This window comes from Bombina bombina, chromosome 1, assembly GCF_027579735.1.
Source record: "Bombina bombina isolate aBomBom1 chromosome 1, aBomBom1.pri, whole genome shotgun sequence".
Lineage (NCBI taxonomy): Eukaryota > Metazoa > Chordata > Amphibia > Anura > Bombinatoridae > Bombina > Bombina bombina.
The window spans coordinates 936,864,208-936,887,653 of NC_069499.1; the positions used below are offsets into that span (position 1 = coordinate 936,864,208).

Consider the following 23,446-nt stretch of genomic DNA (forward strand, 5'->3'; position numbering starts at 1 on the left):
CAGGCAGTGGTTCCTTCTGTTTAATGTTCCTGCCTTGTCCCTCCCTTCATCCGTGTACTTTAGCTTTGGTATTGGTATTCCATAAGTAATGGATGACCCGTGGACTGACTACACTTAACAGGAGAAAACATAATTTATGCTTACCTGATAAATTCCTTTCTCCTGTAGTGTAGTCAGTCCACGGCCCGCCCTGTTTTTACGGCAGGTCTAAATTTTAATTAAACTCCAGTCACCACTGTACCCTATGGTTCCTCCTTTCTCGTCTGCTTTGGTCGAATGACTGAGTATGATGGGTGAGGGGAGGAGCTATATAGCAGCTCTGCTGGGTAATTCTCTTGCAGTTTCCTGTTAGGAAGAGATATATTCCATAAGTAATGGATGACCCGTGGACTGACTACACTACAGGAGAAAGGAATTTATCAGGTAAGCATAAATTATGTTATTTATGGCTCTATGTCCCACTTAGACAGGGGAATCTGATTTATAAATTGAAGATCTGTAGAAGATTGATATTTGGGTTGACCTGTAGTTGGATTAAGGGGAGCCTTAATGGACAGGGTTTGTCTTAAGAGGTTGACTTTTGGGTATTATTTGTATTTGTGTTGGGGCGTTTAATTATTCAAAGAGAAGCCCTTCTGACCTAGATTGGTAAATCTAGTAATGCGATTGAGTATCTTTCTGGCATCTGTGTCTTTCTGTGATCGCTTTTAGATTTTCATCGTTTTGTCCGCCCTCATCACAAAAAGATGTTTAACCAGCTGTGTAAAGATTTGACTGGTGTTGGCTATTCAGAGGGACCTTTGGGATCCTCAGTTAAGGAGAAGGAGCACCCAGGTACTTCACTATAGAGCTTTTTTCTCTCATGAGCCATTTCCTTCTCTCTCCCCTAACCTGTTCTTTGCTAACGTAATCCCTACTTTATTGCCACTTTATCATGCTCCTTATATATCTGTGTTTCTGTTCCTTATTTTGTCTAACCCTTCCGTTATCTTTTTTCATAGAGCTGGCTATTAATACTGGTGAATCTTCAGTGTCTACCAGGATCTGTGACACGTCAGCTCCTCCTCCGTACACCCCTGGCTCAGGTAGGACCAATAAAATCAACTTATTTTTGATCAAATTAATCTGAGAGAGCGTAACCGTTTTTTCTCCATACTGTTAAAGTCACAAGAGTGTTATCTATTAATATATCACTTAGCGTATTTTAGTAAATGTCCTATTATTACACTGATTCTGTCCTATACACGATCCACCTCCTTACTTATTGTGATCTATTGTCATATAACTTTGTTTGTAATGCAGAAAACACTGTGCTAGACTAATCTGTGAAATGCTCTATGAAACTCTTTGCAGGTAACCTGAGGTAGTGTCCTGTGGAGATCCTGACTTTTCAAGAGGAAAAATCTTTTTATTTACATAGGCAAAGACTGTAACTGACTAAATAAATGATGCATATATTTGTTTTATTACACTTATGGGAGAGACGGCATATTTTCCACCATACAGCTTTCCTTCCTATACACACACAGATGGAGGATGCACGATAATACTGATGGGGGTTAATAAGCTATATACTGTTTAATGGAGACTCTTGTTAAATGAAATGTGTTAGTACTTGATATGTATTTATAAAAAATATATATATATTTTGTAATTAATCCATGGTTTTGTTACATTTTTTTGGATACTCCTGAAAAAGTCAGAGTATGTGCTACTCCTCTGTGATAATGGCAGACGTTATAATAAAGAGTTCCAGCATGACCGGGAAGGTTTTAAGGGAGATATACATAGAGAACATATAAGACTAGAGTGACATGTAGATATAGCAGAAGTAGTCAACTGACACTGGGATAAACCAGCAACAGTACTACACAGTGAGAGGAATTGCCCCATCAGAAATAAAGGCATTAGACAAAGCAACATGGATAAGTGAAGACTGTCCAGCTCCTTTCATAGACTTTTACTGACTGTTGAAGTTTATATGTAAAGCACAGATGAGCCTCATTATGCTACAGGATTTTACAGCAATTGGGAAGGTCACAAAGAAAGCTGCTGGGGCTTGTTAAAGCTTCATAACAAATTGTGAGAAGTCGTAAACACAAATCACTAGTGATTTAATTAAAAACATACACAATGAATTAATTTGTTTCATTTAAAGATGCATTGCATAGCAATGTATATGTTGCTTTTATTCCATTTACCTCTAGGTGGTTTAAATGTATAAAAGCTATGATAAACGTAACTGGATACAAATTGGATTACTAGTTTTAAAAACAAATTTTCTTTTGTGTTTATGGTGAAAGCAAATGAAGCTGGATATTATTCTACTTAGCATAAGGCAGTAGTTTTAAACAAATTCTACTCTTGTCCACCTCCCTAAATAGCCTGTTTTTTTTCTGTTTGGAGAATGCTTTTTTTTTTCTCTTGGAACTCTGCTGCTGTTCAATTTCTTTGACTACTGGGTAGATTGACGAACAAATGTGCTTTGGCATTCTGTCCGAGAACCAGACGTATGTCCAACAGACTATGTTTCGAGTTCGGCCGAGGGTAGATATGTGCTCTGTTCTAATCAGAGCCTCGGGTGCCGCAACCGCCTCTGGGAACCTAACCATGGGTCCCACCCCGCACGTCTTGTGGTTCTCTGTCTGGGTTAAACTGTATCTATCCTTATCTATCTATTTTATCTAATATATCTATCTAGTGGGCGGACTGTTATCCGACGTCCATTTGTCTGTAGGTATATTATCCGCCGGACAAATGTCAGTCGGCTAACAGTCCAGCAACGGGGTAGATTATTGTCTGACCCCTCTTTATCTAATTCATGTAAACTTTATGCTTCATCTAGATTTCTCTGGACCCCTCTTTGTTCTATCCTTTTGAACTGCAAAGGTTCTGCCAAGCACTGAGCGCTGGATTAAGGTTTAGATGGTAAAAATACAGTATTAATGATCTCTCCCCCCGATACAATGCATTTTTCTCTATGCTCTTACTCTAAGGTCAGTGTGTAAAGTTCTCCCACATAATCTTCTAGTATTGTTGGGTTAAATTAAGTAAAGGATGCAAGGCTCTTCTACATACCTTTCCTGTGTGGTTGGGATCTTTGGAGAGTATGAGAGAACTTCTTGTGATCTCAGAATCATACTCTCTAGCAGTTGCAGATAATCTACATTACAAGCTGTAGCTCCAGTTATTGACCACTAGAGGACTAATGTGTAAACTTCAAACTGTCTAAAACACAACAAAGTTTGCAAACCACATGGGGCTGTGTGTAGCGCTTCCTAAATACACAATTTCCTTTGCTTTAGGATTTATTTCTTTTTTCTCGGCTTGCCCAAGTCTTACTTCTTTGTCCCAGCTTCACAAAGCTGCTGCCCCCCTTCAATGCAACATTCATAATTAAATGCAAGAGAGGAGCACAGCTTCACATCCTAGAAGTAGGTGTTTTCCATCAAGCAATACTTGTTTATTGCTGCACCTTTTACATTACACGTTTTCTGCTAAAGTCATATATGCAGTAATAACAAAGCAGTATTTCAATATTGGTGTTACCACTCTTAAATTACATTCCCCTCTTACTTGGCTACAAGCTAGAAAATGTAATAGCACTTATCTGGATCCAGATCTGGCATATATAGGCCAGGATAAGCTGATAAAATGTATATCAAACCCTTAGCTTTCCCCTGTCAGGTAATATTTGCTATCATTGAGTTTTGCAGGTGATATCTACAAGTGCTGGCTGATGGGCTTCCTGGTACTACTGCTCAGCCTATAGAATCCTTTAATGAATCTGTTGAAGCAAGTTAATCATTCATTATAACAGGGCATTAGTGAGCTCACCCCCCCCCCTTCCAAGTCATTATAGTTTCTATCTCTCATTGGGATCAGATTATGCTTTGTGGTGTATGCTTTATGCCCCAGAAGTGACCAAGTTTTAAAACCAATCATCACATTCCTTCTTGTGTCACACAAGATTGTAACCTCTCAGATACTAACATTTCTTATTCTTAAACTTCTCCTCAGATACTCTCATCTTATCTCAAAATATTATCCTGCACATGCTAGAACTGCTCTTAAACCCTATTATTAGACTACCTTCCAGACAGCTTATGGGCTTTTTTTCAGATAATTTACCAAGTACTCGTAAAAAGATTAGATAATTGGGCTATCAAGAGGCAGCTTCCCAGAAATCGTACATGTAAGTTGGTATTATTTTTATTTGTGAGCTGTGCAGTGATTTGGTGCTTCTTATTAGCCTTCAGGGATTGCTGTCTCACTTCCATACATGTCCATTTCAAGTCTGCTTTCACCATCATAGTAGCCATTTTATAAGGTATCAATCACATTCTTGTTCTCTCTCTGAACCTGATGACTACCTTTTGGGGTGAACAGTCACAAGCCTTCTCACATGAGCGTTCTAGATCAAGACTATTGCTGTAGCTATGATCTTCTGAAGAGACAACTCTCCCCATTTAATATACTTAGGCTTACCAGAAGTCCCACTTTTACTGGGATTGTCCCTGTTTGGAGGCGCTGTCCCAGTGTCCCACCCGGTTGTTCATTCTGTCCCAGTAGGGTTGCCACCTCCGGGTTTCAAATCATGTGTCCGGGTTTCAGACCGCCTGAAACCCGGACACATTATTCAAAATGACTGGACTGTGACTCTCCAGCATAGTTAGATGCTGGTACTTTGTTACATACAGCCCTGCTTAGCTTAACGTTTGTGTCCTTCAAAGTTTACATTTAGAGTGAGCAGCATAGGGTTTTCTTAATTTTGTAGTACTACTTTGTTTATTTTTCTAAGAATTTAACACCCCCCCCCCCCCGACCCCTGGTGACATCATCAGTGATACACCTTTAGGGGAATCATATAAGTATGATCAGGAAGTGCATACAGGCAGGATTTGTGGCGTGGATCTTTCTTTACTTCATGCAGAATAGCATTTTGGCTGTAATCTTCCTGCATTATGGTATAGTGTAGCCTCTTAAACAGCTTTAGCAGGTGCGTGTTTCTCATTTACTTATTTTATTCAATGTTGTATTTATGCCTTATCAGTATTTGGTTCTGTTCCTTAATTAGACACATAAAACACATATTACACTGCAGATATTAAATTGTGTTATGTATACGCTTTTCACTATTTTATTAAATTGATTATTATGCTTGATGTTTGACATTATTTAGAATCTGAGATTTAGATGAATGATTTATTTACTCATGTTGTGTATGGGTTGCCATGACAACGTAATGGTGCCTTTTTCACTAGGGGGTGATGTTATGGTCTATTTAAACTGTGTGATTCACTTGTTGTTTGACTGAGGAAGGGTAGAGTATCCACAAAACATTACACACATAAAAGCTACAACTTTAAAAGGACCGGTAATTGCCACGCCCCCTTGATCACGCCCCTGACCACATCCCCACTGGCACCGCACCAGCTGGTCCCAGTTTCACCTCTAAAAATTATGGTAAGCCTAAATATACTGGATCTCGGGTAGATATACAGAACCCTTCTCCACAATACCAACAAAGTAACATCAATGTTACAGTTATGCAAAAAAAAAAACCCAATATCATGACCTTGGAAGAGGAGCATATACCAGCGCTTTCAGGAGACCATGTTGTGGATTATATCCTTTTCTCCTACATTGGTGTGTCCGGTCCACGGCTTCATTCTTACTTGTGGGATATTCTCTTCCCCTACAGGAAATGGCAAAGAGAGCACACAGCAAAAGCTGTCCATACAGCCCCCCCTCTGGCTCCGCCCCCCAGTCATTCTCTTTGCCGCTCTGAACAAGTAGCATCTCCACGGGGATGGTAAAGAGTATGTGGTGTTAGTTGTAGTTTCTTCTGTTAAGTTTGATCAGTCCACGGGTCATCATTACTTCTGGGATATTACTCCTCCCCAACAGGAAGTGCAAGAGGATTCACCCAGCAGAGCTGCATATAGCTCCTCCCCTCTACGTCACTCCCAGTCATTCTCTTGCACCCAATGACTAGATAGGATGTGTGAGAGGACTATGGTGATTTTATTTAGTTTTATTTCTTCAATCAAAAGTTTGTTATTTTTTAATAGCACCGGAGTGTGTTATTCCTTCTCTGGTAGAATTTGAAGAAGAATCTACCAGAGTTTTTACTATGATTTTAGCCGGAGTAGTTAAGATCATATTGCTGTTTCTCGGCCATCTGAGGAGAGGTAAACTTCAGATCAGGGGACAGCGGGCAGGTTAATCTGCAAAGAGGTATGTAGCAGTTTTTATTTTCTGACAATGGAATTGATGAGAAAATCCTGCCATACCGATATAATATCATGTATGTATATTTTACATTTGAGTATTCTGGGGAATGACACTTCACTGGAATTACACTGTGTATATAAACTTTAGCCTATTTGCAAGCAACAGGCTTTTTACTAATTTATGTTAAACGTTTTTGCTGGAATGTAAAATCGTTTTCATTTTCTGAGGTACTGGGTGAATAAAATGTTTGGGCACTATTTTTCCACTTGGCAGTTGCTTGATCTAATTCTGACAGTTTACTGATCTCTCTCACTGCTGTGTGTGAGGGGGAGGGGCCTTTTTTGGCGCTTTTGCTACGCATCAAAAATTTCAGTCAGAAAGTCATTGTTGTTTTCCTGCATGTTCCGGTTCATCTCTACAGAACTCAGGGGTCTTCAAAGCTTGGTTGAGGGAAGTAAACTTCACAACAGAGCTGTGAGATTGTAGTTGACTGTGATAAAAAACGTTTATTCTTAAATTTTTTTAGGCCATCAGGGTTAGTTATTCTTTGCTAATGGGAACAAGCCTTTGCTAAAATTGTGTTTTATTTTACAAAGTTTGATGCTGTAACCTTTTCAGTTTATTGATTTCAACTGTCATATATCTTTCTGTGCTTCTTAGGCACAGTACGTTTTGCATTGTATTTTATTTGTATAATATTTCCAAGTTGCAAGTTTAGTTGCTAGTGTGTTAAACATGTCTGATTCAGAGGATGAGACCTGTACTATTTGTACTAACGCCAAAGTGGAGCCCAATAGAAATTTATGTACTAACTGTATTGATGCTACTTTAAATAAAAGTCAATCTGTACAAATTGAACAAATTTCACCAAACAACGAGGGGAGAGTTATGCCGACTAACTCGCCTCACGTGACAGTACCTACATCTCCCGCTCAGGAGGTGCGCGATATTGTGGCGCCCAGTACATCTGGGCGGCCATTTTAAATAACATTACAAGATATGGCTACTGTTATGACTGAGGTTTTGGCTAAATTACCAGAGCTAAGAGGCAAGCGTGATCACTCTGGAGTGAGAACAGAGTGCGCTGATAATGCTAGGGCCATGTCAGATACTGCGTCACAACTTGCAGAACATGAGGACGGAGAGCTTCATTCTGCGGCTGACGGTTCTGATCCAAACAGATTGGATTCAGATATTTCAAATTTTAAATCTAAGCTGGAAAACCTCTGTGTATTACTAGGGGAGGTGTTAGCGGCTCTGAATGATTGTAACACAGTTGCAATACCAGAGAAAATGTGTAGGTTGGATAAATATTTTGCTGTACCAACAAGTACTGACGTTTTTCCTATACCTAAGAGACTAACTGAAATTATTACTAAGGAGTGGGATAGACCCGGTGTGCCGTTCTCACCCCCTCCGATATTTAGAAAGATGTTTCCATTAGACACCACCACACGGGACTTATGGCAAACGGTCCCTAAGGTGGAGGGAGCAGTTTCTACTTTAGCTAAGCGTACCACTATCCCGGTAGAGGATAGCTGTGCCTTTTCAGATCCAATGGATAAAAAGTTAGAGGGTTACCTTAAGAAAATGTTTGTTCAACAAGGTTTTATATTGCAACCCCTCGCATGCATTGCGCCGGTCACGGCTGCAGCGGCATTCTGGATTGAGTCTCTGGAAGAGAATCTTAGTTCAGCTACTCTGGACGACATTTCGGACAGGCTTAGAATCCTTAAGCTAGCTAATTCATTCATTTCGGAAGCCGTAGTACATTTAACTAAACTTACGGCTAAGAATTCCGGATTCGCCATTCAGGTGCGCAGAGCACTGTGGCTAAAATCCTGGTCAGCTGATGTAACTTCTAAGTCCAAATTACTTAATATACCTTTCAAAGGGCAGACCTTATTTGGGCCCGGTTTGAAAGAAATTATCGCTGACATTACAGGAGGTAAGGGCCACGCCCTGCCTCAAGACAGAGCCAAACCTAAGGCTAGACAGTCTAATTTTCGTTCCTTTCGGAATTTCAAAGCAGGAGCAGCATCAACTTCCACTGCTCCAAAACAAGAAGGATCTGTTGCTCGCTACAGACAAGGCTGGAGACCTAACCAGTCCTGGAACAAGGGCAAGCAGACCAGGAAACCTGCTGCTGCCCCTAAAACAGCATGAATTGAGGGCCCCCGATCCGGGATCGGATCTAGTGGGGGGCAGACTTTCTCTCTTCGCCCAGGCTTGGGCAAGAGATGTCCAGGATCCCTGGGCGCTAGAGATAATATCTCAGGGATACCTTCTGGACTTCAAATACTCTCCTCCAAGAGAGAGATTTCATCTGTCAAGGTTGTCAACAATCCAAACAAAGAAAGAAGCGTTTCTACGCTGCGTACAAGAACTTTTGTTAATGGGAGTAATCCATCCAGTTCCACGGTCGGAACAGGGACAAGGGTTTTACTCAAATCTGTTTGTGGTTCCCAAAAAAGAGGGAACTTTCAGACCAATCCTGGATTTAAAGATCCTAAACAAATTCCTAAGAGTTCCATCGTTCAAAATGGAGACTATTCGGACAATTTTACCCATGATCCAAGAAGGTCAGTACATGACCACAGTGGATTTAAAGGATGCTTACCTTCACATACCGATTCACAAAGATCATTACCGGTATCTAAGGTTTGCCTTTCTAGACAGGCATTACCAGTTTGTAGCTCTTCCATTCGGATTGGCTACAGCTCCAAGAATCTTCACAAAGGTTCTGGGTGCTCTTCTGGCGGTACTAAGACCGCGGGGAATCTCGGTAGCTCCGTACCTAGACGACATTCTGATACAAGCTTCAAGCTTTCAAACTGCCAAGTCTCATACAGAGTTAGTACTGGCTTTTCTAAGGTCACATGGATGGAAGGTGAACGAAAAGAAAAGTTCACTCGTTCCACTCACAAGAGTTCCCTTCCTGGGAACTCTTATAGATTCTGTAGAAATGAAGATTTACCTGACAGAGGACAGGTTAACAAGACTTCAAAGTGCTTGCCGCACCCTTCATTCCATTCAACACCCGTCAGTGGCTCAATGCATGGAGGTAATCGGCTTAATGGTAGCGACAATGGACATAGTACCCTTTGCTCGCTTACACCTCAGACCACTGCAACTGTGCATGCTAAGTCAGTGGAATGGGGATTACTCAGACTTGTCCCCTTCTCTGAATCTGGATCAAGAGACCAGAAATTCTCTTCTATGGTGGCTTTCTCGGCCACATCTGTCCAGGGGGATGCCATTCAGCAGACCAGACTGGACAATTGTAACAACAGACGCCAGCCTTCTAGGTTGGGGTGCCGTCTGGAATTCTCTGAAAGCTCAGGGACAATGGAGTCAGGAGGAGAGTCTCCTGCCAATAAACATTCTGGAATTGAGAGCAGTTCTCAATGCCCTCCTGGCTTGGCCCCAGTTGACAACTCGGGGGTTCATCAGATTTCAGTCGGACAACATCACGACGGTAGCTTACATCAACCATCAGGGAGGGACAAGAAGCTCCCTAGCAATGATGGAAGTATCAAAGATAATTCGCTGGGCAGAGTCTCACTCTTGCCACCTGTCAGCAATCCACATTCCGGGAGTGGAGAACTGGGAGGCGGATTTCTTAAGTCGTCAGACTTTTCATCCGGGGGAGTGGGAACTTCATCCGGAGGTCTTTGCCCAAATACTTCGACGTTGGGGCAAACCAGAGATAGATCTCATGGCGTCTCGGCAGAATGCCAAGCTTCCTCGTTACGGGTCCAGATCCAGGGATCCAGGAGCAGTCCTGATAGATGCCCTGACAGCACCTTGGGACTTCAGGATGGCTTATGTGTTTCCACCCTTCCCGTTGCTTCCTCGATTGATTGCCAGAATCAAACAGGAGAGAGCATCAGTGATTCTAATAGCACCTGCATGGCCACGCAGGACTTGGTATGCAGACCTGGTGGACATGTCATCCTGTCCACCTTGGTCTCTACCTCTGAAACAGGACCTCCTGATACAGGGTCCTTTCAAACATCAGAATCTAACTTCTCTGAAGCTGACTGCTTGGAAATTGAACGTTTGATTTTATCAAGACGTGGGTTTTCTGAGTCAGTTATTGACACCTTAATACAGGCTAGGAAGCCTGTTACCAGAAGGATTTACCATAAGATATGGCGTAAATACCTATATTGGTGTGAATCCAAAGGTTACTCTTGGAGTAAGGTTAGGATTCCTAGGATATTGTCTTTTCTACAAGAAGGTTTAGAAAAGGGTTTATCTGCTAGTTCATTAAAGGGACAGATCTCAGCTCTGTCCATTCTGTTACACAAACGTCTGTCAGAAGTGCCAGACGTTCAAGCTTTTTGTCAGGCTTTGGCTAGGATTAAGCCTGTGTTTAAAACTGTTGCTCCGCCATGGAGTTTAAACCTTGTTCTTAACGTTTTACAGGGCGTTCCGTTTGAACCCCTCCATTCCATTGATATAAAGTTGTTATCTTGGAAAGTTCTATTGTTAATGGCTATTTCCTCGGCTCGAAGAGTCTCTGAGTTATCAGCCTTACATTGTGATTCTCCTTATTTGATTTTTCATTCGGATAAGGTAGTTCTGCGTACTAAACCTGGGTTCTTACCTAAGGTAGTCACTAACAGGAATATCAATCAAGAGATTGTTGTTCCTTCTTTGTGTCCAAATCCTTCTTCGAAGAAGGAACGTCTACTGCACAATCTGGACGTAGTTCGTGCCCTAAAATTTTACTTACAGGCAACTAAGGAATTTCGACAAACGTCTTCTCTGTTTGTCGTTTACTCTGGTCAGAGGAGAGGTCAAAAGGCTTCTGCTACCTCTCTTTCCTTTTGGCTTCGTAGCATAATACGTTTAGCTTATGAGACTGCTGGACAGCAGCCTCCTGAAAGAATTACAGCTCATTCTACTAGAGCTGTGGCTTCCACTTGGGCCTTCAAGAATGAGGCCTCTGTTGAACAGATTTGCAAGGCTGCAACTTGGTCTTCGCTTCATACTTTTTCCAAATTTTACAAATTTGACACTTTTGCTTCCTCGGAGGCTATTTTTGGGAGAAAGGTTCTTCAGGCAGTGGTTCCTTCTGTATAAAGAGCCTGCCTATCCCTCCCGTCATCCGTGTACTTTTGCTTTGGTATTGGTATCCCAGAAGTAATGATGACCCGTGGACTGATCACACTTAACAGAAGAAAACATAATTTATGCTTACCTGATAAATTCCTTTCTTCTGTAGTGTGATCAGTCCACGGCCCGCCCTGTTTTTTAAGGCAGGTAAATATTTTTTAAATTATACTCCAGTCACCACTACACCCTTGGTTTCTCCTTTCTCGTTGGTCCTTGGTCGAATGACTGGGAGTGACGTAGAGGGGAGGAGCTATATGCAGCTCTGCTGGGTGAATCATCTTGCACTTCCTGTTGGGGAGGAGTAATATCCCAGAAGTAATGATGACCCGTGGACTGATCACACTACAGAAGAAAGGAATTTATCAGGTAAGCATAAATTATGTTTTTATTTCTTCTATCAAGAGTTTGTTATTTTAAATAGTGCCGGTTTGTACTATTTACTCTACAATAGAAAGTGATGAAGAGTTCTGTTAAAAGAGGAATATGATTTTAGCACCAGTAACTAAAATCCATTGCTGTTCCCACGCAGGACTGTTGAAACCAGAGAACTTCAGTTCGGGGGAACAGTTAGCAGACTTATCTGCTCCAGGTATGACCAGTCTCTTTTCTAACAAGACATAGTAATGCTAGAAGACTGTCAGTTTTCCCTTATGGGATCGATAAGCCATTTTCTTAGACTCAGTAACAGAATTAAGGCTTATAAATTGGGCTCTATGCTGGTTGACACTATTGTGGGCTAAATCGATTTGTTTATATCATATTTATATGACAATTGGAGTGTTTTGTGAACTTTGAAACACTTTTGGGAACGTTTAATTACGCCTGGCAGTTGTTTAGACGCCTAATCTAGTCAGAAAGGCCCCTTCACTCTGGTATGCAGAGGGAGGAGGCCTCATTTTCGCACCTCAGTTGCGCAGTTACTTCTAAAGGCAGTGCATGCAGCTTCATGTGAGAGGGTCCTGTGGCTGAGAAACGGACTCAGGAAGGCTTATTTCTGTGGTGAATAACCCCTAAGGAAGGTAAAAGCCGCAGCAAAGTCTGTGGCAGGGACTGTAGTGTATTTAAACTGGTAAATTGAACAATTAGCTCATTTAAGGGTTTAGAGACTTGAAATTTGGTGTGCAATACTTTCAAAGCATTAAGACACTGGGGTGTAAATTTTATAAAGATCGGATATTTCCTTCATAGTTTTTCGAACATTCAGAAATAAAGTGTACTCTTTTTATTATTTAAAGAGACAGTAACGGTTTTGTTTAAAATCGTTTTTATTGCATTAATAGCCTGCCTAACATGTCTGTACCTTCAGATAGCATATGTTCTGTGTGTATGGAAGCCAAGGTGGTTCCCCCTTTAAATGTATGTGCAAATTGTGCCATGGCGTCCAAACAAAGTAAGGACAGTACTGTCACATTTAATAAGGTTGCCCAAGATGATTCTTCAAATGAAGGTAGTGGGGATAGCTCATCATCCTCTCCTTCTGTGTCAACACCAGTTTTGCCCGCGCAGGCGATACCTAGTACATCTAGCGCGCCAATGCTTGTTACTATGCAGCAATTAACAGCAGTAATGGATAATTCTATAGCAAATCTTTTATCCAAACTGCCAGCATTTCCCAGAAAGCGTGATTGCTCAGTTTTAAATACAGAGGATGAGCAAGTTGGCGCTGACGATAATTTATCTGTTATACCCTCACATCAATCTGATTTGGCAGTGAGGGAGGGTCTGTCTGAGGGAGAAATTTCTGATTCAGGAAAAATTTCTCAGCAGGCAGAACCTGATATCGTGGCATTTAAATTTAAGCTAGAACATCTCCGCGCCCTGCTTAAGGAGGTGCTAGCTACTCTTGCTGATTGTGATTCTTTGGTGATTCCAGAGAAGTTGTGCAAAATGGACAAATTCTTAGAGGTCCCAGTGCACGCTGATGCTTTTAGAGGGTGGCGAACATAGTGACTAAGGAGTGGGAGAAGCCAGGTGTCCCTTTTGTTCCACCTCCTATATTTAAGAAAATGTTCCCCATTGTCGACCCCAGAAGGGACGCATGGCAAACGGTCCCTACGGTAGAGGGGGCAGTTTCAACGTTAGCCAAGCGCACAACTATTCCTATTGAGGACAGTTGCGCTTTCGAAGATCCTATGGATAAAATATTGGAAGGATTGCTTAAAAAGATATTTGTTCAGCAAGGTTTCCTTCTTCAACCAATCTCGTGCATTATTCCTGTCACCACGGCGGCGTCTTTTTGGTTCGAGGAACTAGAAAATTCGCTCCAAAAGGAGACTCTATATGATGAAGTCATGGACAAAATTCACGCACTAATTCCTTTATTTTGGATGCCGCTTTTCAATTGGCTAAATTAGCGGCGAAAAATTCAGGTTTTGCAATAGTGGCGCGCAGGGCGCTTTGGCTAAAATCTTGGTCGGCGTATGTGTCGTCCAAAACAAAATTGCTTAATATTCCTTTCAAAGGTAAGACCCTTTTCGGGCCAGAATTGAAGGAGATTATTTCAGACATCACTGGGGGAAAGGGCCATGCCCTCCCACAGGATAGGCCTTTCAAGGCTAAGAACAAATCTAATTTTCGTTCCTTTCGCAACTTCAGGAACGGACCGGCCCCTAACTCTGCAGCCTCTAGACAAGAGGGTAACGCTTCCCAGCCCAAAGCAGCATGGAAACCATTGCAAGGCTGGAACAAGGGTAAACAGGCCAAGAAGCCTGCTGCTGCTACCAAGACAGCATGAAGGGGTAGCCCCCGATCTGGGACTGGATCTAGTAGGGGGCAGACTTTCTCTCTTTGCTCAGGCTTGGGCAAGAGATGTTCCGGATCCCTGGGCACTAGAAATAGTCTCTCAGGGGTATCTTCTAGAGTTAAAGGAACTTCCTCCAAGGGGAAGGTTCCACATGTCTTGCTTATCTTCAGACCAGATAAAGAGACAGGCATTCTTACATTGCGTAGGAGACCTATTAAAGTTGGGAGTGATACACCCAGTTCCAACAGCGGAACAAGGTCTGGGTTTTTACTCAAACCTGTTTGTAGTTCCCAAAAAAGAGGGAACTTTCAGGCCAATTCTGGATTTAAAAATTCTCAACAAATTCCTCAGTTCCATCATTCAAAATGGAAACCATTCGGACGATTTTACCAATGATCCAGGAGGGTCAATATATGACTACCGTGGACTTAAAGGATGCGTACCTGCATATTCCCATCCACAAAGATCATCATCAGTTCCTGAGGTTCGCCTTTTTGGACAAACATTACCAGTTCGTGGCTCTTCCATTCGGTTTAGCCACTGCTCCCAGAATTTTCACAAAGGTACTAGGGTCCCTTCTAGCGGTTCTAAGGCCGAGGGGCATTGCTGTAGCACCTTACCTAGACGACATTTTAATCCAAGCGTCGTCCCTTTCCAAAGCAAGGGCTCATACAGACATTGTTTTAGCCTTTCTCAGGTCTCACGGGTGGAAGGTGAACATAGAAAAGAGTTCCCTGTCCCCGTCCACAAGGGTTCCTTTTCTGGGAACAATAATAGATTCTGTAGAAATGAAGATTTTTCTGACAGAGGTCAGAAAGTTAAAGCTTCTAAACGCTTGTCAAGTTCTTCAATCTATTCCTCAGCCTTCCATAGCTCAGTGCATGGAGGTAATAGGATTAATGGTTGCGGCAATGGACGTGGTTCCTTTTGCTTGAATTCATCTAAGACCATTGCAACTGTGCATGCTCAAACAGTGGAATGGGGATTATGCAGACTTGTCTCCCCAGATTCAAGTAGACAAGGTAACCAGAGACTGACTCCGCTGGTGGTTGACTCAGGATCACCTGTCTCAGGGAATGAGTTTCCGCAGACCAGAGTGGGTCATTGTCACGACCGACACCAGTCTCTTAGGCTGGGGCGCGGTCTGGGACTCCCTGAAAGCTCAGGGTCTATGGTCTCGGGAAGAGTCTCTTCTCCCGATAAACATTTTGGAACTGAGAGCGATATTCAATGCGCTCCTGGCTTGGCCTCAACTAGCGAAGGCCAGATTCATAAGATTTCAGTCGGACAACATGACGACTGTAGCGTACATCAATCATCAGGGGGGAACAAAGAGTTCCTTGGCGATGAGAGAGGTATCCAAGATTATCAAATGGGCGGAGGATCACTCCTGCCATCTATCTGCAATTCACATCCCAGGAGTAGACAACTGGGAGGCGGATTATTTGAGTCGTCAGACTTTCCATCCAGGGGAGTGGGAACTCCACCCGGAGGTCTTTGCCCAGTTAACTCAACTATGGGGCATTCCAGATATGGATCTGATGGCGTCTCGTCAGAACTCCAAGGTTCCTCGCTACGGGTCCAGATCCAGGGATCCCAAGGCGACGCTAGTGGATGCATTGGTGGCGCCTTGGTCGTTCAATCTAGCTTATGTGTTTCCGCCGTTCCCTCTCCTTCCCAGGCTTGTACCCAGGATCAAACAGGAGAAGGCCTCGGTGATTCTAATAGCTCCTGCATGGCCACGCAGGACTTGGTATGCAGACCTGGTGAATATGTCATCGGCTCCACCATGGAAGCTACCTTTGAGACAGGATCTTCGAGTACAAGGTCCATTCGAACATCCAAATCTAGTCTCTCTGCAACTTACTGCTTGGAGATTGAACGCTTGATTCTATCTAAGCGTGGGTTTTCAGATTCAGTTATAGATACTCTGGTTCAAGCCAGAAAACCTGTGACTAGGAAAATTTACCATAAGATATGGCAAAAATATATCTGTTGGTGTGAATCCAAGGGATACTCTTGGAGTAAAATTAAAATTCCTAGGATACTTTCCTTTCTCCAAGAGGGTTTGGATAAAGGTTTGTCAGCTAGTTCTCTAAAAGGACAGATATCTGCTCTGTCTGTTTTGTTGCACAAACGTCTGGCAGCAGTGCCAGATGTACAGGCGTTTGTACAGGCGTTAGTCAGAATCAAGCCTGTCTACAGAACTATGACTCCTCCATGGAGTCTAAACTTAGTTCTTTCTGTTCTTCAAGGGGTTCCGTTTGAACCCTTACATTCCATAGATATTAAGTTACTATCTTGGAAAGTTCTGTTTTTGGTTGCTATTTCTTCTGCTAGAAGAGTTTCTGAATTGTCTGCTTTGCAGTGTACTTTACCTTATCTGGTATTCCATACAGATAAGGTAGTTTTACGTACCAAGCCTGGTTTTCTTCCTAAAGTGGTTTCCAACAGGAATATTAACTAGGAAATAGTTGTTCCTTCTCTGTGTCCGAATCCAGCTTCAAAGAAGGAACGTTTGTTACACAACCTAGATGTGGTCCGTGCTTTAAAATTCTATTTAGAAGCAACAAAGGATTTCAGACAGACATCATCCTTGTTTGTCGTTTATTCTGGTAAGAGGAGAGGGCAGAAAGCTACTGCTACCTCTCTTTCCTTTTGGCTGAAAAGCATCATCCGATTGGCTTATGAGACTGCCGGACAGCAGCCTCCTGAACGAATTACAGCTCACTCTACTAGAGCTGTGGCTTCCACATGGGCCTTCAAGAACGAGGCTTCTGTTGATCAGATCTGTAAGGCAGCGACTTGGTCTTCCCTGCATACTTTTGCCAAATTTTACAAATTCGATACTTATGCTTCTTCGGAGGCTGTTTTTGGGGGAGAGGTTTTGCAAGCTGTGGTGCCTTCCGTTTAGGTAACCTGACTTGTTCCCTCCCTTCATCCGTGTCCTAAAGCTTTGGTATTGGTTCCCACAAGTAAGGATGAAGCCGTGGACCGGACACACCAATGTAGGAGAAAACAGAATTTATGTTTACCTGATAAATTTCTTTCTCCTACGGTGTGTCTGGTCCACGGCCCGCCCTGTCTTTTAGTCAGGTTTAAAAAAAATTATTTCTGTACACTACAGTCACCACGGCACCCTATAGTTTCTCCTTTTTCTCCTAACCGTCGGTCGAATGACTGGGGGGCGGAGCCAGAGGGGGGGCTATATGGACATCTTTTGCTGTGTGCTCTCTTTGCCATTTCCTGTAGGGGAAGAGAATATCCTACAAGTAAGGATGAAGCCGTGGACCGGACACACCGTAGGAGAAAGAAATTTATCAGGTAAACATAAATTCTGTTATTCCTTGACATGCCCTGATTTGTGTTTATATCATAGCTCTTATAGCTTACCCACTCTTCCTGATACTACTTTATGGTGTCCCCTTCCTACCCTTAATTTACTATTCACTAATATAAGCAGGATTTGTATTTTCTTCTCTTTTGTCCTTGTGTATGACAAGCCAGAAAACCTCTATTGGACAGTTTGTACAGACTCCAAACTACAAAACAATAAAATACTTTTAAAACATTTTAAATACTGCATTGTAAAATATCTACACACAACATTTATGATGCACAAGTAAAAAGTACCTTTTAATCCCTTCACATTCTGAGCAAGAGCACATAAAATTTGCCTTTCCTGATTTAAGATTTCTTTTTGGTCTGTCACACTTTACCTTTTCTCTTCTGCCTTCTCCTTTAGCCTCGCTAAATTATAAAGCTGAAGATGAAAATTAGGGGGCTGCTCTTCAATAGTTTGAAGCTTCTGCTTTCTGCAACCTATTGCTTAAAGGGACACTCGGTTCAAAATAAACTTTTATGATTCAGATAGAGCATGCAGTTTTAAGACGCTTTACATTTAACTTCCATTATCAAATTTTGCACAGTCTTTTTTATATTCACACTTTCAGGGGAACAATATCCGGTTGAGCATGTGCACAAGCTCGCAGGGTATACATATACTAGTCTGTAAATGGCTGATGTCTGTCACATGATACAGGGGGCTGGGAAATAGGAGAAAAAAATAATTTGTCAGAAAAACAATCTACTGCTTGTTTGAAATTCAGAGTAAGTGTGATTGCATTGTCTTTTTCTCTTGCAAGGTGTATCCAGTCCACGGATTCATCCTTTACTTGTGGGATATTCTCATTCCCTACAGGAAGTGGCAAAGAGAGTACACAGCAGAGCTGTCCATATAGCTCCCCCTCTAGCTCCACCCCCCAGTCATTCTCTTTGCCGGCTCTAAGCACTAGGGTCTCTCTATGGGAGAGTAAAGTGAATGTGGTGTTAGAATTGTAGATGATTCTCAGACTGAAGGTAATGAGGATAGTCTGTCTACCTCTCCCCATGTGTCACAACCAGTTACGCCCACTCAAGCGATGCCTAGTACCTCTAGTGCGTCTGCCCCTATTACATTGCAACAACTAGCGACAGTCATGGATAATTCCCTTGCGGCCTTTCTATCCAAACTGCCAGTTTTTCCTGCAAAGCGCGATAGCCGATAGCTCTGTTTTAAGAACAGATTATGAGCAGTCTGAAGCTTTGGTAGCCTTATCTGATGTACCCTCACAACACTCTGAAGTGGGGGTGAGGGATTTGATGTCTGAGGGAGAAATTTCCGACTCAGGAAAGGTTTCTCATCAGGCAGAGTCAGATTCATTAGCGTTTAAATTTAAATCGGAACACCTCCGCGTATTGCTCAGGGAGGTATTAGCCACTCTGGATGATTGTGACCCTATGGTGGTCCCAGAGAAATTGTGTAAAATGGACAAGTACCTAGAGGTCCCTGTATACACTGATGCGTTTCTGATCCCTAAAAGGGTTGCAGACATTGTTACTAGGGAGTGGGATAGACCAGGGGTCCCTTTTGTTCCCCCCCCCCCCCCCTATTTTTAAGAAAATGTTCCCCATAACTAACCCCAGGCGGGACTTGTGGCAGACGGTCCCTAAGGTAGAGGGGGCTGTTTCTTCACTTGCTAAGCGCACAACCATACCAATTGAAGACAGTTGTGCTTTTAAAGATCCTATGGATAAAAAGTTAGAAGGTTTACTTAAGAAAATTTTTGTTCAACAAGGTTTCCTTCTCCAACCTATTGCCTGCATTATTCCTGTAACTACTGCAGCGGCTTTCTGGTTTGAGGCGCTGGAGGAGTCGCTCCAGACGGAGACCTCATATGACGAAATTATGGATAGAATTAAGGCTCTAAAGCTGGCTAATTCTTTTATCACAGATTCCGCTTTGCAATTAGCTAAGTTAGCGGCAAAAAAATTCAGGTTTCGCCATTATGGCGCGCAGAGCGCTTTTGCTCAAGTCATGGTCGGCCGATGTGTCGTCAAAATCCAAATTATTAAATATCCCTTTCAAAGGAAAGACCCTTTTCGGGCCAGAATTGAAAGAGATTATTTCAGAAATCACCGGGGGAAAGGGCCATGCTCTCCCTCAGGACAAGCCCTTTAAGGCTAAAAACAAAGCTAATTTTCGTTCCTTTCGTAACTTCAGGAGCGGTCCCGCTTCAGCCTCTACAGCTGCAAAGCAAGAGGGTAACGCTTCACAGCCCAAGGCAACCTGGAAGCCTTACCAGGGCTGGAACAAGGGTAAACAGGCCAAAAAGCCTGCAGCTGCTACCAAGACAGCATGAAGGGGTAGCCCCCGATCCGGGACCGGATCTAGTAGGGGGCAGACTCTCTCTCTTCGCTCAGGCCTGGGCAAGAGATGTTCACGATCCCTGGGCATTAGAGATTGTTACCCAGGGATATCTTCTAGAATTCAAGGACTCTCCTCCAAGGGGAAGGTTCCACATTTCTCGTTTGTCTACAGACCAGACAAAGAAAGAGGCGTTCTTACGCTGTGTAGAAGATCTACATACGATGGGAGTGATATACCCAGTTCCAATTGCAGAACAAGGTCTGGGTTTTTACTCAAACCTGTTTGTGGTTCCCAAAAAAGAAGGAACTTTCAGACCAATCCTGGATCTAAAAATTCTAAACAGATTCCTCAGAGTCCCATCATTCAAGATGGAGACCATTCGGACAATCTTACCTATGATCCAGGAAGGTCAATATATGACTACCGCGGATCTAAAGGATGCGTACCTGCATATCCCTATCCACAAAGATCATCATCAGTTCCTCAGGTTCGCTTTCCTAGACAAGCATTACCAGTTTGTGGCTCTTCCATTCTGTTTAGCCACTGCTCCCAGAATTTTCACAAAGGTGCTAGGGTCCCTTCTGGCGGTTCTAAGACCGCGGGGCATAGCAGTGGCGCCTTATTTGGACGACATCTTAATTCAGGCGCCGTCTTTTCACAGAGCCAAGGCTCACACAGAGATTGTATTGGCCTTTCTGAGGTCTCACAGGTGGAAGGTGAACATCAAAAAGAGTTCTCTGTCCCCACTCACAAGGGTTCCCTTCCTAGGAACACTAATAGATTCAGTAGAAATGAAAATATTTCTGACGGAGGTCAGAAAGTTGAAAATTTTAACTACTTGCCGTGGAGGCAATCAGATTAATGGTAGCGGCAATGGACATAGTCCCTTTTGCTCGGATACATCTCAGACCACTGCAACTATGCATGCTCAATCAGTGGAATGGGGATTATGCAGATTTGTCTCCTCAAATACAGTTGGACCAGGAAACCAGAGTTTCTCTTCTCTGGTGGTTTGTCTCAGGATCACCTGTCTCAGGGAATATGTTTCCGCGGACCAGAGTGGATCATTGTAACGAACTACGCCAGTCTGTTAGGCTGGGGTTTAGTCTGGGACTCCCTGAAAGCTCAAGGCTTATGGTCTCGGGAAGAATCTCTTCTCCCGATAAACATTCTGGAACTGAGGGCGATATTCAACGCGCTTCAGGCATGGCCTCAACTAGCTGCGGCCAAATTCATCAGATTTCAGTCGGACAACATCACGACTGTAGCTTACATCAATCATCAGGGGGGAACAAAGAGTTCCCTAGCGATGAAGGAGGTAACCAAAATAGTCAGGTGGGCGGAGGAACACTCCTGCCATCTCTCAGCAATTCACATCCCAGGAGTAGACAACTGGGAGGCGGATTTTCTAAGTCGGCAGACTTTTCACTCGGGGGAGTGGGAACTCCACCCGGAGGTATTTGGCACTCCAGAGTTGGATCTGATGGCGTCCCGTCAGAACACCAAGCTTCCTCTCTACGGATCCAGGTCCCGGGACCCCAAGGCGGCATTGATAGATGCTCTAGCAGCGCCTTGGTCCTTCAATCTGGCTTATGTTTTCTCACCGTTTCCTCTTCTCCCTCGTCTGATCGCCAGAATCAAGCAGGGGAAGGTTTCGGTGATTTTGATAGCGCCTGCGTGGCCACGCAGGACTTGGTATGCAGACCTAGTGGACATGTCATCTGTCCCACCATGGACACTACCATTGAGGCAGGACCTTCTAATACAGGGTCCGTTCAAGCATCCAAATCTAGTTTCTCTACGTCTGACTGCTTGGAGATTGAACGCTTAATTCTATCAAAGCGTGGTTTCTCTTAGTCGGTTATAGATACTCTGATTCAGGCTAGAAAGCCTGTCACCAGGAAAATCTACCATAACATATGGCGGAAATATCTTTGTTGGTGTGAATCCAAGGGTTACTCATGGAGTAAGATTAGGATTCCCAGGATATTGTCCTTTCTCCAAGACGGATTGGAGAAAGGTTTGTCGGCTAGTTCTTTAAAGGGACAGATATCTGCTCTGTCTATCCTTTTACACAAGCGTCTGGCAGAGGTCCCAGACGTTCAAGCGTTTGCACAGGCTTTAGTCAGAATCAAGCCTGTCTATAAACCTGTGGCTCCGCCATGGAGTCTAAATCTAGTTCTTTCAGTTCTTCAAGGGGTTCCGTTTGAACCTTTACATTCCATAGATATTAAGTTGTTATCTTGGAAAGTTTTGTTTTTGGTAGCTATCTCTTCAGCTCGAAGAGTCTCAGAATTATCTGCTTTACAGTGTGATTCACCTTACCTGGTGTTCCATGCAGATAAGGTAGTTTTGCGTACTAAACCTGGTTTTCTTCCTAAAGTGGTTTCTAACAAGAATATTAACCAGGAAATTGTTGTTCTTTCTCTGTGTCCCAATCCTTCTTCGAAGAAGGAAAGTCTGTTGCACAATCTTGATGTAGTTCGTGCTCTAAAGTTCTATTTGCAAGCAACTAAGGATTTCAGACAAACTTCTTCCTTGTTTGTTATCTATTCTGGTAAGAGGAGAGGTCAGAAAGCGACTGCTACCTCTCTTTCCTTTTGGCTGAAAAGCATCATCCGTTTGGCCTATGAGGCTGCTGGCCAGCAGCCTCCTGAAAGAATTACTGCTCATTCTACTAGAGCAGTGGCTTCCACATGGGCTTTCAAGAATGAGGCTTCTGTTGAACAGATTTGTAAGGCAGCGACTTGGTCTTCACTGCATACTTTTGCCAAATTCTACAAATTTGATACTTTTGCTTCTTCGGTGGCTATTTTTGGGAGAAAGGTTTTGCAAGCAGTGGTGCCTTCCATTTAAGGTACCTGTCTTGTTCCCTCCCTTCATCCGTGTCCTAAAGCTTTGGTATTGGTATCCCACAAGTAAAGGATGAATCCGTGGACTGGATACACCTTGCAAGAGAAAACAGAATTTATGCTTACCTGATAAATTACTTTCTCTTGCGGTGTATCCAGTCCACGGCCCGCCCTGGCAATTAAGTCAGGTAAAAAATTTTTTGTTTAAACTAGTCACCACTGCACCCTATGGTTTCTCCTTTTCTCCTGTTAAGTGTAGTCAGTCCACAGGTCATCCATTACTTATGGGATTATAACTCCTCCCTAACAGGAAGTGCAAGAGGATCACCCAAGCAGAGCTGCTATATAGCTCCTCCCCTCTACGTCATACCCAGTCATTCTCTTGCACCTAACTAATAGATAGGATGTGTGAGAGGACAGTGGTTATTAAAACTTAGTTTTTATTTCTTCAATCAAAAGTTTGTTATTTTAAACGGCACCGGAGTGTGTTGTTTTTTCTCAGGCAGCATTAGAAGAAGAATCTACCTGAGTTTGTGTATGATCTTAGCGGACGTAACTAAGATCCATTTGCTGTTCTCGGCCATTCTGAGGAGCGAGGTAACTTCAGAACAGGGGACAGCGGGCAGGGTTCACCTGCAAAGAGGTATGTTGCAGTATATTATTTTCTAAGGAATGGAATTGACTGAGAAAATACTGCTTATACCGATATAATGTAAGTACAGCCTTAAATGCAGTAGTAGCAACTGGTATCAGGCTGATATGTATGTATGTTGGCACTAAAGTATTTCTGGGGAATGGCAC

At 43.0% G+C, this 23,446-nt stretch overlaps 1 protein-coding gene across 1 annotated transcript in view; it reads left to right on the forward strand.

The window, feature by feature from the left end:
- The window catches only part of RTEL1 (regulator of telomere elongation helicase 1), a 161,041-nt gene extending 159,383 nt beyond the window's left edge, over window positions 1-1,658 (forward strand). Inside the window, exons 32-34 of the mRNA XM_053701471.1 lie at window positions 712-834; window positions 1,002-1,085; window positions 1,354-1,658. Of these exons, the coding sequence (XP_053557446.1) occupies window positions 712-834; window positions 1,002-1,085; window positions 1,354-1,367 (221 nt within the window). The 3' untranslated portion in view covers window positions 1,368-1,658. The remainder of the gene's footprint in view (window positions 1-711; window positions 835-1,001; window positions 1,086-1,353) is intronic.
- The last annotated feature ends 21,788 nt before the right edge of the window (window positions 1,659-23,446 follow it).